The 13,434-nt window shown below is 39.7% G+C and overlaps 1 protein-coding gene across 1 annotated transcript in view; it reads left to right on the top strand.

Moving 5' to 3' along the window:
- IGF2R (insulin like growth factor 2 receptor) overlaps nt 1-13,434 on the top strand; it is a 108,942-nt gene that overhangs the window by 80,891 nt on the left and 14,617 nt on the right. The window contains exons 34-40 of the mRNA XM_089530097.1: nt 2,450-2,721; nt 4,328-4,540; nt 5,726-5,875; nt 8,477-8,638; nt 8,828-9,035; nt 10,113-10,259; nt 12,446-12,683. Of these exons, the coding sequence (XP_089386223.1) occupies nt 2,450-2,721; nt 4,328-4,540; nt 5,726-5,875; nt 8,477-8,638; nt 8,828-9,035; nt 10,113-10,259; nt 12,446-12,683 (1,390 nt within the window). The remainder of the gene's footprint in view (nt 1-2,449; nt 2,722-4,327; nt 4,541-5,725; nt 5,876-8,476; nt 8,639-8,827; nt 9,036-10,112; nt 10,260-12,445; nt 12,684-13,434) is intronic.

Here is a 13,434-nt window from a genome sequence, read left to right as displayed (position 1 = left end):
TATTAAGAAAAACACTTCTGTGGAACTTGCATAATTAATGTTGTCCATATATAAACAAAATTAATCTATCACTTTAGAGTAGATGTTGGCAACTGTGGAAGGGAAGGGAGCACATTAACCCACTAGCCCCCCCCCCCACACAAATAGAATGAATGCTTTTTGCCCCCCCCCCCCCCCAAGTGCCCTCTAAGGGATAGGATGGCATTTTGCCGTGCTTTGCGTTCTTCCTGGAAAGCTCTTTTTTAACAAGAAGTAAGCAGAAACTACTTCTTGTTCAGTCTTTCTTTCAAAGAGGGCTTCTCTTGGACTTAAGGCTTAAAATGTTGCAGAAATGCCTCCATGTGCTCTAGATGGTATTTTCAGGTCACTTTTTGGAAAAAAAATTAAGTCTTGGGGTGGGGGCTCCAAAAATGTTGGAAATGCCTTATACACTCACCACCAGTGCTTTTGAGGGTGTTTTGGAGCAAAATAAAAAAAATTACCAAAATTTTCTTTTGACCAGTCTGGACCACAAAATGGCCTGGGGGGGGGGCTGGTTTTGGCCCATGGGCCACACTTTGCCCAACCTTGTTTTTTTTTTAAGGAGACAACAAAAATATGGAACAAAACCCCTCTTCCATAAGATCTGAGAAATCAAAAGAACAAATCAAGAATGGGGATGCTATATGACCAACAGGGGAACACACTTTCTGATCCAGAAAAATACAATAGAAGCAGTACACTAAAGAACTACCGTAAATAGCACAGATGCCAAGGTGACAGTTATTCATAAAGAACATTTTGTTGATGAACCCACAGATTTTAGAAAGGGAGGTAGACGCCACTCACAGAGCACTTAGGAGAAATCAATCACCAGGAATAGACAGTGTACCAATAGATTTGTTTCAGGCTACAGAGACAGAATGCCTACACATTCTAACTATGATCCATACAGATAAGGAAAACAAAAGCATGGTCTACAGGTTGGAAAACAACTCAAATTACATTCCAGTCAGCAAGACCAGAGATTGCAGTTACTACTGGTGAAGTTATCATACAGTCCATGAGGAAGCATGCATTCTCTCTCAAAGCCTAAACAAAAAATCATTCTATCACTTCAATGATGTGGGAACTAGCTGAAACTGAGTGACTATGCTAATACTGCTATAAAGGTCTACGGATAATGTGACTAAGGGCTCTAAGTGGTAGAGAAGTACTCCACACTGCTTCATAGGTAGCATTATTTCTTACTGAAGTCCTGAAACCAAGTGAAACAGGTGTGGAAAGAAGTATTTACCCAGGTAGAAATAATTCCATTGACTATATAATATTTGTGGAAGACAGTGTGCCTGGACTGATATGATAGCCCTGTTTGTCATATTGAGGTTGTAGCAAGCTTGTTTTCTGCTGCTCCAGAGAATAGGACAATGGATTCAAACTACAGGAAGAGATTCCAGCTTAATGTTAGGCTCTTCCTGAGAGTAAGAGCTGTTCAAGAGTGGAACACACTGCCTTGGAGAGTAGTGGAGTCTCATTCTCTGGAAGTTTTTAAACAGAAGCTAGATGGCCAGCTGTTGAGGGTGCTTTGATTGTGTCTTTCTGCATGATGCACACATGCATGCGCGTGCGCGCACACACACACACAGAGAGAGAGAGAGAGAGAGAAGAAGAAAATGCTTTATGATAGGACATATTCTCTAAATTTCCTAAGACCAAAGTTTAAGATTCTGAGGGGGGATGTTTTTGTGCTAGACAGTACGTTTATTTATACATGTGAAATGTTATGGGACTAAAATGGTAAACTCTAATGAACTCTGGCCAGATACAGATTGACAAGCTCTTTGACAGACAAAGAGATATGGGTGAGGGTGTTGGAATAGTAACAAACTCTACACTTGAGCCATTATAGAGTTAACGACCATTACGGGGTTAATGGAGAGCTATTGGGAACACAGATAACTTCCTGCTGTATATGCATAGCTCTAATCAACTTTAGAGTCTTAATAAGGCTAGCTTTGTTGTGAGCGCTCTCCCTCCCTCTTTTGCTCACTCTATTCTCAGCCTTCTTTTCTGTTGCATTATACTTGTGTTATTTGCTTGTATTATATAATTTATATTATTATTTGCTATTTGCTATTATTATGTTTTTCATTACTACTATGGTTTGTATCCTTTGTATATATGGGTTTTGTATGATTCTGTTAAATATATATTGTTTGTTACTCTTTTAAGCATTTGTCGATAATGCCTTATTTATAGTACCCTGTCTTAATTTGTCTCTTTTCAAATCCATTGTTCCCACAGAGGCAACCTCACCTGTTTCACAAGTCTTGTTCTGAAGTAATTGGTATTAGCTGCACAAATGCTGACTTAACAAAGCAAGATTATATTTTAAGTGCTGATGAATTCACAGACTTATCACTTGTAAAAAAAAAATAAGTAAAATTTGCACTCTTGAACTTGTTGACAGGTGTCTGCATCACTGATGATCATCAGTCACCAGTTAATGGTGGATTACTGAGCAAAACTGTAACCTATGAGGATGGAGTTCTGAAACTTGTTTATGAAGGAGGACAGTCCTGCCCTGCTGATCCCAGCTTGAAATACACTAGCTATTTCAGCTTTGTGTGCAAGTCCAATGCTGGGCCAGGAAGCCAGCCTGCCCTTGTCTTCTTTGATGAAGTGACATGTGCCTATTATTTCTCGTGGCACACTGCTTTAGCCTGTGAAGAAGAGAGTGTGGTAAGGGAACTGGCAGTTTCATCAGGCTCCTGTTAACAAATATGATACAGTAGTATCAATGTTTGTCAGTGGCATTTGAAGTTACTGTATATGCTTGTGTATAAGTTGATAATAAGTTTTATCAATTCTTTCTTTCTTTTTTCTTTTCTTTCTTTCTTTCTTTTCTTTTTTTTTTTTTTTTTACAAAAAAATGACCTTCAAAACCTGGGTCAACTTAACCATAGATCAATTCTGGAAATAGGATGCTGACATCAGGTGGATGACTCTGCTCATTGCCATTTTGGGTCCGTGAGGTGGAGCAGAGCAGCAGTGGTCGTTTTTAATAAAGGTTTACTTTCTGATCCTTAGATTGGCAGCAGCTATTTTTAAGAGGATCTTACTGTTTAAGCCTTGTGAGGCTTGGCAGTCTCTCGGCAAGCTTTGCAAGGTAAGGCTTAAACAGTAAGCCACCTTGAAAGTGGGTGCATAAACACAGCGTATACAGTAAGCCCTTATTAAAAATAGTCATTGCTGTGCCGTTCCACCTCAAGCATCCAAAATGGCAGGCATCCTGCATTCTTCAGGCTTTTCCACATTGATATTGAACACTGCTCAGGCCAAAAAAGAAGGTAGGGATGAAGGGAGGTATGCCTTTCTTTTTCCAGTTTGAGCAGGGGGAAGGGTAATGGGGTGGGAGCACTGCTTCCACACCAAGAGGGGCTCCTTACCCCCTACCTCTTGTTGCTGCCTGCATGCCTGGTCCCTAATAGAGGTTGCTTTTCTTGCTTCCCAACACCCATTTTTTTCCAGGGCACATTCTCATTCTTCTTCTTCCTTTATATTCTTTCCTGTATTTGCATTTATATAGACATAGGAATTTTAAGATCAGCAATGCAGTTTACATCACGGCAATTGTAATACCTCAGATAAACAGATCCTCTTCTTCTCTTTAGTTCTTCTTAACTATGTTTTCTCTATGCATTTTTAAAATGAGATGGAAAGGATTTGTTTGTTACATGCCCCTTATTGATTTACCCATGCATGGGTCATAGCAAAATCTGTAATTTTGCTCCCAGAACATATCCTCAACTTATTTGTGAGACTGACTTATATACAGGTATATACAGTAGAAAAAGTGTCAAACCCCTCTAGTTTCACAGAGAGTTGTGCGAATATCAAATTGAAATGTTCATGACACTAGAAAAGCTTGTGCTTTCTGAAGGAGGGATAGAAGTTTCCTGACCAGAAAACAGTAAAGCAGAGGTAGTTGCCAAGTAAGGAGTTGGAATTCTTGCCAAATGTGATATTTCTTAGTGATGACTATGGTTCAGGGCTGACATGACAAGAGAGGAGAAACTGGGCTCTGGCACTGAACAGAATTGAGATTCTTCTTTGACAGATGAGTCAAGGCCAGAAAGAGTGCTTCCTTACCTGCTGGGAAAAATGCCACTATGGGAACAAAATGAAGGAATGTCTAGACTGGGATGAAACAAAAGGAATGCTTTGTCATATGTGACAAAGGGAAGGACAAAAGGACCTTAAAAACTATTAGTTTTGTTTGCTGCTCCTCAGAAGTACTTATTTTTGAATTGTCTTCCTGTTTTTCTTCCCTGGCCTCCCCAAACAGGTGGAATGCTCAGTGAGGAATGGCAATACAGTAATTGATCTATCTCCTTTGATACATCCAACGGGTTCCTATGAGGCATATGACTCATATGACTCTTCTGACACGACTCCAGACTTTTATATAAACATTTGCCAGCCTCTGAACCCCATAAGAGGTGTCAACTGTCCGCCCGGAGTAGCTGTCTGCATGGTCCCAGTTTCAGGTCGTCCAGTAGTAAGTATTGCTCTTGACACAATTTACAACAAAGACCTATCTTCATTGTCTTGTGGTTTTAGAGTACACATTGGACCATCTGAGTTGATTTTTTTCTCAGGAGTACGTATCTCAGGCCAGGTTATTTGTGCTACATAGTACCTATTACTTAAAAGACACCTTACCATTTCTTTTTTCTCTCCCAGACCCATTTGTGGGGACTGTCAAGAAGCGGCTTCCACCAAACCTCGCTCTGTAATCAAATAACTGCATACTCAATTTGCACGTGTTTCAAAAAAAGTAACTTGATTGCAAACCTCTATGTTCTGCAGGAGGATATGTGTGTGTGTGAATTATTAAAGGCATATTAAAATGTGTTTGTGTTTATCCACAAGCTCTTGAGTACTTCTCAATGAATCTCAACCCAAAAGTCCAGTGAGATAAAGAAAAGCCAATATTATTTGTCATCAGTACAAATTAACACATAGAATACTAAGTTATTCTAAATGGCAATTATTCTAGTGGAATAGTATGTTTCCACTCTTTTGCAGGATGCTATTTCAAAAGTATAGAAGCTCCAGGCAGCTACTATTGGTAGTAAACCTCTATGTTTGTTTATAGTGTTTTTGAAATGTGGACTTCTGGATTTGAGTTCTGTATTTATGAAAGTTCTTTTTGCACTTTGTTACCCATTTTTGACACAGCAGAGAAAAAGAGTAGTCCCAAAAACAGAAATAATAAACCCTTCATGAGAAACCTCTCCGTGTGTTTATCTGCCTCTCATCTCTAGAATATACTTGCCAGTGTGGTGTAGTGATTTGAATCTCAGACTACAACTTGGGAGATTCCTCAATTAGCCATGAAGTCCATTGGGTGACCTTGGGCAAGTCACACTTTCTTAGCCTCAGGGCATAGTAATTGCAAACCTCCTCTGAATTAATCCTACCAAGAAAACCCCATGGATAGGGTTGCCTTAGGGTTGCTATAAGTTTTTAAAAAATGGCTTGAAGGCACACAACAACAATGCATCCTACATAGTACCTGTTAATAGCCCCAATATCAGCAGACAGTCCGTTATTAAAAGCTCATGTATATATTTTGGTTTTTTTATATGCTTATTGAAAAATGAGGCCAGTATCATAACTAATATGTTAAAAGATAGTACTCCAGTTAATGTACCAACCTGTTATTTATTTATTTATTTAGGACATTGGTCGCATTACTGGCCCTCCCCTACTGAATGCTGAAACAAAAGATGTTTTTATTATTTTCAAAAGTACCACTCCTTGTCCAGAAGACAAAAGCCTCAACTATTCTTCTCGTATTATGTTTCATTGTGACAGAGGGACAAATCTGGTAAGAATCTTCTTTGTATGCTGCCAAGCTTGAGAAGAGTAGTTTTGTTTTTTAAGAGAATTGCAGTCCAAGTCCTTCAACCCTGTAAGTATTATCTCATTGCAGCATTAATCTTCCATGAAACAGGGACAGCAGTTAGGCTATTCATGGATCCCCCCAGTTTCATTTGGAGCCAATCCAAATTTGTGCCCTACTGTGTCTGTATTGAGCTTTGGCCCATTCAGTTAGAATCTGCATTCCAAATCCAAATGTAGATTCAGGAAGCAAGATTGCAAGTCCTCTTGCATTGACTTGCTCTGGGTAATCAGAAAACTTATATATAATTTGTTTACTTTTTCAAACATTCCAAAGCAGGTACAGATTGGTCCAAATCAACTGTAGCAGCAGCAACATTTGCTGAAGCAGACCATTTTTTTATTCCTCCATCCAAATAATATTGGGATGAAGGTACTAGTTGCATTCTGAATAGAAAAACTCAAATAGTAGACCCGGTTGTAAAAGTAAGAATTCCAAAGATTTCAGTGTTTAACAATTAATTAGGTACAGGAGGGAGTTAGATACAAGACTGGGGTAACATATAGAATAGCAGCAATAGGAGTAGGATGGAAACAAGCATTGAATCCTTTTACAGTGTGGGATCTGATTATGAGTCATTGAATCAAAATGTCTTAAAATGATGCCCAGCTGGATATGTTTAGCTTGGAGAAGAAAAGGTTAAGAAGCGACATTATAGCCATATTCAAATATTTGAAAGAATGTCATACTGAAGATGGAACAAGCTTATTTTCTGCTGCTCCATAGACTAGGACATGGAGCTATGGATTCAAACTGCAGAAAAAGAGATTCCACCTAAATGTTAGGAAGAACTTCCTGACAGCAAGAGCTGTTTGACAGTGGAATATGCTGCCTTGGAGTGTAGTGAAGTGTCCGTTTTTGGAGATTTTTAAACAGTCTAGATTGCCATCTGCCAGGAGTGCTTTGATTGTGTGTTCCTTCATGTCGGGTTGGACCGGATGGCCTTTGTGGTCTCTTCCAACTCTATGAATGAAAACTCTAGTTCCTAGGATGCATTTTTGGCATGTTTTTGCTGCAAGGTCAGACATTGCAGTTGTCTGTAGCTCAGCATTTTTATATGTTGGGAAGGTAGCATGTTATAAGTAAGTGTATATATGTAGTCATCTTCAGACTATATTCCTGCTTTCTGTCTTGATCCTAGTTACTTATAAAGCAGCAAATAATTAGAGATTCTGACAGCAAATTATACAGAAAGACAATGCATTACTCTGTATCAGACCTTGTCTGGTGTAGGTTAAAAAAACGCCCAATGGTGTCTGAGCATAATACATACAGTCACTTCATTTGTTTTCTAACTGACTCCTTGCAAAACTGGCATAAAAGTACAACATTTGGTCCCATTCTTACTTGGCCTTACTGGTATGGGGATTGCTTCATAGCACCATTTGGAAACTTATTAACATGAACATTAGTCACATAGAGAGTGTTGGTGATGATTTCAGGCAACACTGATGTGAAAAGTTAGCAGCACTGTTCTTCCCATATGATCTCAGGAGCCTTATTGATACCATAATATGTGAGAAGAAGCCACATGTTCTTTAACACCATTGTTAATTAGGTGAATGAAGAGTAGGCCTCTATAGTAAGAGGATCTTCATATTCCACCCTTCCCCAACTTGGTACTCTCCAGATGTGTTGGAGTACAATACCAAGAATCTCTCAGCCAACTATACCAGTTGAAGGGTTGGTTCTTGGAGTTGTTCCTGAATTCAGTTAAGTAACTTCAAGGTATCTGATATGAGGGATTGACATTTTTTCCCAGTATGCCAGGCATAGGACCATACTTTATGTCCATTGGCTTTAATTACAGTGGTCCCTCAGTATCTGCGTGGCCCCAAGGAGTGCCCAGGGACGTCACTGCTCCCAGCTCCTCCCACCTCTTCCTGTCTCTTTTACCCTCTTCTTCCTTCCTCCTCCTCTTCTTTCCTCTTCCTGCTTCCTTCACCCTCTTCTTCCCGCTTCTTCCTCCTCCTCTGCGGCTCCTTCCTTCCTCCTCTCTTCTTTTCCTTCCTCCTTCTCCTCTTCTAGCCCCCCCCCCCCCCCGAGGCTTGCCATCTGTGGATGGAAGGCCCACTATATTTTTTTTCTAGAAACTTCAGTGACCAGCAGTCAATAGCTTATGGCCCAGGAGCAGTCCATGTCCCCCACTTTGACTGACACTGCTGTAATTCATACAGAAGGCAACTTGTTCTGCAGCACTGACCTATTTTAAAATGTTGAAAGCAAAGTGAAATAAATATATTTCAGGTTTTTACTAGCTATTGAAATCCTACTGATGAGTTTTTCTCTGTCAAATGTATTTATATAAATGAAAGAGTAGGATTTCTGTGAACTAACAGACGTGATGCAAAGCCAAGTGGGATGGGGAAGATACATGTTAAAACAGAGTTTGTGTAATAGGAATCCATGATTCCAGTTTATGTTTAATTTCTAAAGGCAACACTCATACTATTTTCAGTTCCTTCTTGAGGCATTTGATTCTCACACCTGAACCACTTTGTTTCCTTCTTTGTTTTTTGAAAACAGGGCAAGCCCAAAATGATAGGCCAATCCAATTGTGAATATATATTTGAATGGAGCACTCCAGTTGTGTGTGTAGATAAAGTGGAAGTTTCCGGCTGCTCAGTGACTGATGAGCAGTTGCAATTTCCTTTCAATCTGTCAAGCCTTTCTGGAAAATCTTACAAGGTGATGTACTACTTGGGAGCTTATTTAGGGGTAGCCATAACAAAGTACAGTAACATCCAATATCCACGAAACACTGATAACTTTAATCATCCAACCAAAATGCACAAAATACATGATGCACACTTTCAAACTTCTCTTATTAGCCTGTTTGCAATTTGATTAACAGTGTGGTTTTGCTTTGCCACCCAGGTCCTTTCTGGAAGCAGGACTTACAATTTAGGGGTGTGTTCTGGCGCAGCAGATGTACCCCCAGGAAAATGCAAAGATGCAGCTGTATGTTTGGTCTCGGGCAACAAGGCTATCTCATTTGGCAACAGAAATGAAATGAAAATAGATTACCGGCATCAGGATGAAGTTGTCATTTTGCAATATGAGGGTGGTGATGCATGTCCTCCGGGTAAGGCTTTCTAAAGCTGCTATTAAAAGTATCACATGAATGCTTCCATTACCATAAGCCACATGTATTGTCCAGAATTGAAGTTAACCAGTCTGCAAGGTCTGAGTAGCATTAATAACTTGGCTCATTTCTCCTTACAGTAGTCCTTTCAAAGATGTAGTACTGCTGTTTAGATAGAGGTAATACACACAAGGCTAACTAGTTGGAAATTTTCTCTCAGAATGTCCTTCAGGGAGCACTTGAGACTGAATTTTCCCAAAATGCATTTATGTAGCTGTCTCAGGGGCTGCTTGTAATATTTTTGCTACCTACTTGCAACTTTAGAAATGTGGATGTGGAAGGAGGAAGAAACTATCAGATGTGCACATCACAATACAGTTTGCACTCGCTATCAAGATGCACCTCAGGCTTTTAGGGCTTTTCAAGTTTGCTCATGTTTGGCAATTTTTCTTGCCCACTTCCACATCTTTTTATATGAGCAGGCAGCAGTTAACCTTCCAGGCAATTCAAAGTGAAAGGAGTTCATGCAGTGTAGTGAATGCAAAGATGCAACTTCAGATAGCAGGCATAGAGTGCCCCTGCCCGATGATAATTCCTTTCTAGGCCCCATTGTTGTCTCAGTGTTAGAGAGAGACTCTTGATCAGCTATCACTTGTTGGGAGTCAAGATCAGGGTTTCTTCTGCTAGCACAGGGAAATACAACTAAGACCATTCCATGGTGTTTGGACCACAGCTCTAATAATTCCTCACAACTGATTATGTTGTCCACTGTTGCCTAGTGCTGCAGAGAGTCTGCCTTCACTTGAAACTGAAGGAGGGGCCTACCCATTGATGTCACTGGCTCCAGGAGTCGTGGGCAGAAGAGTTTCCAAACTCTTAACATATGGAAAACTCTTATCACTGATACCAATCATATAACTAGTCACTTGACTTTTCTAATTTTGGATGGCAATGTCTTTATAGTATGAGGGCTCTTGTCTATAGTATGGTTGTGAAAGGTGTAGTTATACATTGCCATGTGTATGTGAAAACTGCACTTGTCACAACATGTTGATGATTTGCCCCTTTTACTTACAGTGACTGAAATGGGTGAGGTATGTGTCTTTCCTTTCCAACACAAGGGTAAAATGTATTCCAAATGCATTATGGAGGACCATGAGCGTCCATGGTGTGCCACTACTGAAAACATGGACAAAGATAACAAATGGGGCTTCTGTGGAAATGGTAAGCAAGGGTACCAGAATGGTGCTGTTCTCTGGTGGGTTAGATTGAAAATCTGCATTGCATAGTTTTGGAACAAATAGGTAGCTGGGTGTTCAGCAGCACCCAGAGAAAAAGAATGGGGAAAAATCAACCATGCTAAACTATATTGTAGCCCTTTAGCATATATTTTAGAAATCATGAGAATGGTTGCACACACTCTGTTACAAGGAAGAGAAATAGGATATTTTAACTGGAATGTTTCCCCATCACTGCTTGGGGCAGTCATGTACACAGAGCTTCTCAGTCAAATGCAAATTCAAGTAACATGCATGCAGTTTGAACAAAGATAGCTTACACAAACTGATTAAGAAGTGAGAACAGCTTTTTCTCTCTCTGAGGTCAGGAATCCATCTGGGAAGGGTCTTGTTAAGAGGGTGTCTGCCTGTGTGAGTGTGTTTTCATTGGATAGGGTTAGTGACAGAAAGCACAGTCTGATCTAATCCTCGATTTGTTCATTTTCACAGTTAACTATACAAAGCACAGCACAGTTTGCTGCCTATCTGCTCAGAAGGAAGGCATAAGCTGGCCAATGATCTTAGCTGTACGTTAGAGCTTCCTAGAATCTAAATATCCTCTTATCTCTGACCAGTAATTTTAGATGACAACAGAAGAACATTGTGAACAGTTCAGGAATCCCTATACATTGTTGTTGTTTTTGCCACAGTGAAGTTTCCTGCTCGTGATTTATAACAGCTACTACTGTGTGGATTGTCATGTGCATTAACAGCACCAGAAGTAGAGAAGAAATACAGTCTTCCTCTCCCCCTAATGACTGAACTCCTGAGGCTTCTTGAAAAATATAACTGAATATATAAACTTCAGAGTGAACTCATTTAAGATAGGAAAAATAATTTTTAAAATACACTGTTTCCCTTGCTCCTCAATTCACTTTTCCACTCTAGTACTTGAACATGTTGGTCTTGGGCAGGGGGAGAACACCAAGTCTGAAACAGGCTTAGGAGGGGCAAAACCAGGGGGAAGCCCCCCTCCCACAATCCCTAGAGGATGCTTGGGGCTTTTAAAAACTATTAAAATTGTTTAATTTTTAAAAAAAACTTTTTGGCTTATGGAAAGCCACACTTTGTCCAGCCCTCTTCTACACTATTTATATATTATTATGTTCTTAACTACATATAAGTATGTTCGTAACTGTTCAGTGCTGGAATCATCGTAACAAGATAAACTTCCATTTTGAATTAGAATGCATCAAAGAAAGTAATTAATTAGACACTAACATAGTATCCAGGGATTTGTGAAAATATCTAGATTTTTTTTATTGTCCTAATCATAAATCATAGAATCTTAGAGTTGGAAGGAACCGTAGAGGCCATGTAGTCCAGCCACTTGCCATGCAGGAATACATAGCTGATGATACCCATCCATTCACTGTTTATAGGTCTCATAAGATGGAGAGGCCACCACCTTCCAGGGCAGTCTTTTTCATTGTCTAGCAGCTCTTGGAGTAATAAAATTCTTCCTAATGTTTAGGTGGAATTGCATTTTTTGTAATTTGAATCTGTTAGATCATGTTCTAGTCTCCGGAGCAGCAGAAAACAAGGTGGCTCCACCTTCTACATGGCATGCCTAGAGGTATTTAAAGATAGCTATCATGTCACCGCTCAGTCATCTCTTCTCCAAGAGAAACATATCTAGCTCCCTTAGTCGTTCCTCACAAGGCTTAGTTTCCAGATCTGCTCATCTCTGGACATATTCCAGATTGTTAATGTACTTCTTGGACTATAGTGCCCACAACTGGAAACACTATTCCATGTGAGATCAGACAAAGCAGAATAGAGTGGGGCTACTACTTCCCTCAGTCAGAACACTATTGTTGATGAAGTAGAGGATTGTATTGAAAGTTTTGGCTGCATCATATAATTGACTTAGGTTTAGTTTGCGATCTACTAAGACTCCTAGGTCTTTTTTCACATGTACTCATTTCAAGCCATGTGTCATTCATCCTATATTTGTGCATTTTATTTTTCCTACCTAGATGTAGTACCTTACATTTATCCCTGCTAAGATTCATTTTGTTAGTTTTGGCTCAGCTGTCCAATTTGTCAAGATCATTTTGAATATGTCTTCAGAAGTTAGGTTTTTTTAGGCTTTATAGTTTATGATTGTAAATGTTTGCTCCTATCTTGCAGTATCTGGGCATCGAGAGTCTACTATTATTTTCCAATGTGATGATAATGCTGGGAATGGAAACCCTCAGCTTTTGAGTGAGACACTTGACTGTGCTGTAACATTTCAATGGAAAACACAAGTTGTGTGTCCACCCCGGAAAATGGAGTGCAAGTTTATTCAGAAGCACAAAACCTACGATTTGAGAGTTCTTTCCTCCCTCACAGGATCATGGGTCTTTGCTGACAAAGACAGCTCATTGTGAGTATAGATAAGAATTATAATGGAAAGCAGCTCACCAGTTTATTTTTAATTAGATAATTAACTTACACATTTTCTAGGTGGCTTTATGTTTTGTGATAATATGAATTTGGGTTAAGGAAGTACTTTCTCAAGTTCCTAGTCTGCCATTCAGACCACTATAATAGTCTAGAATGTTTATTCAGTGTCCAAAGGGGAAATAGTATAAGAAATTGCAAAGGTTCTGCTTATTTAATGTAGAAAAGGTGGGCAAAAGTACAGCTCACAGACACCATGGATCACTGTGTTTTAGTTGATATACTTTCTGACCTCAGGTTTTCAAACTTTACTGGTTTAAATCTTATTTGTCAGATCTTTTGCAGTGATCACGGGTAGTCAGATTTCCTCCTGTGTTCCCTTATCTTTTACCCTCCACATCCAGGCCACAGCCAAAGCTTGTAGATTCTTTCTTTACAACATTGCCAAAATCCGTCCATTTCTCTCGACCTCCACTGCCAAGACTCTGGTCCATGCTCTGGTGGTCTCCTGACTAGATTACTGCAACTTCCTTCTGGCAGTGCTTCCTTTCTCTCATCTTTGTCCTTTAATTTCCGTTCCTCATTCAGCGGCACGCATCATTACATCTGCTTACTGCTTTGACCATGTTTCTCCTTTATTACCATCCCTTCACTGGTTCCCCTTTCCCTTCCATATCCAATATAAGCATCTGTTGTTGACCTTTAAAGCCCTGCATGGGCTGGCCCCTCTTTAT

The sequence above is a fragment of the Sceloporus occidentalis genome, unplaced genomic scaffold (assembly GCF_023333645.1).
Source record: "Sceloporus occidentalis isolate IW3139 unplaced genomic scaffold, rSceOcc1.0.p SCAF_6, whole genome shotgun sequence".
In the NCBI taxonomy this organism is placed as follows: domain Eukaryota; kingdom Metazoa; phylum Chordata; class Lepidosauria; order Squamata; family Phrynosomatidae; genus Sceloporus; species Sceloporus occidentalis.
This window is presented reverse-complemented; position numbering and strand designations above follow the sequence as displayed.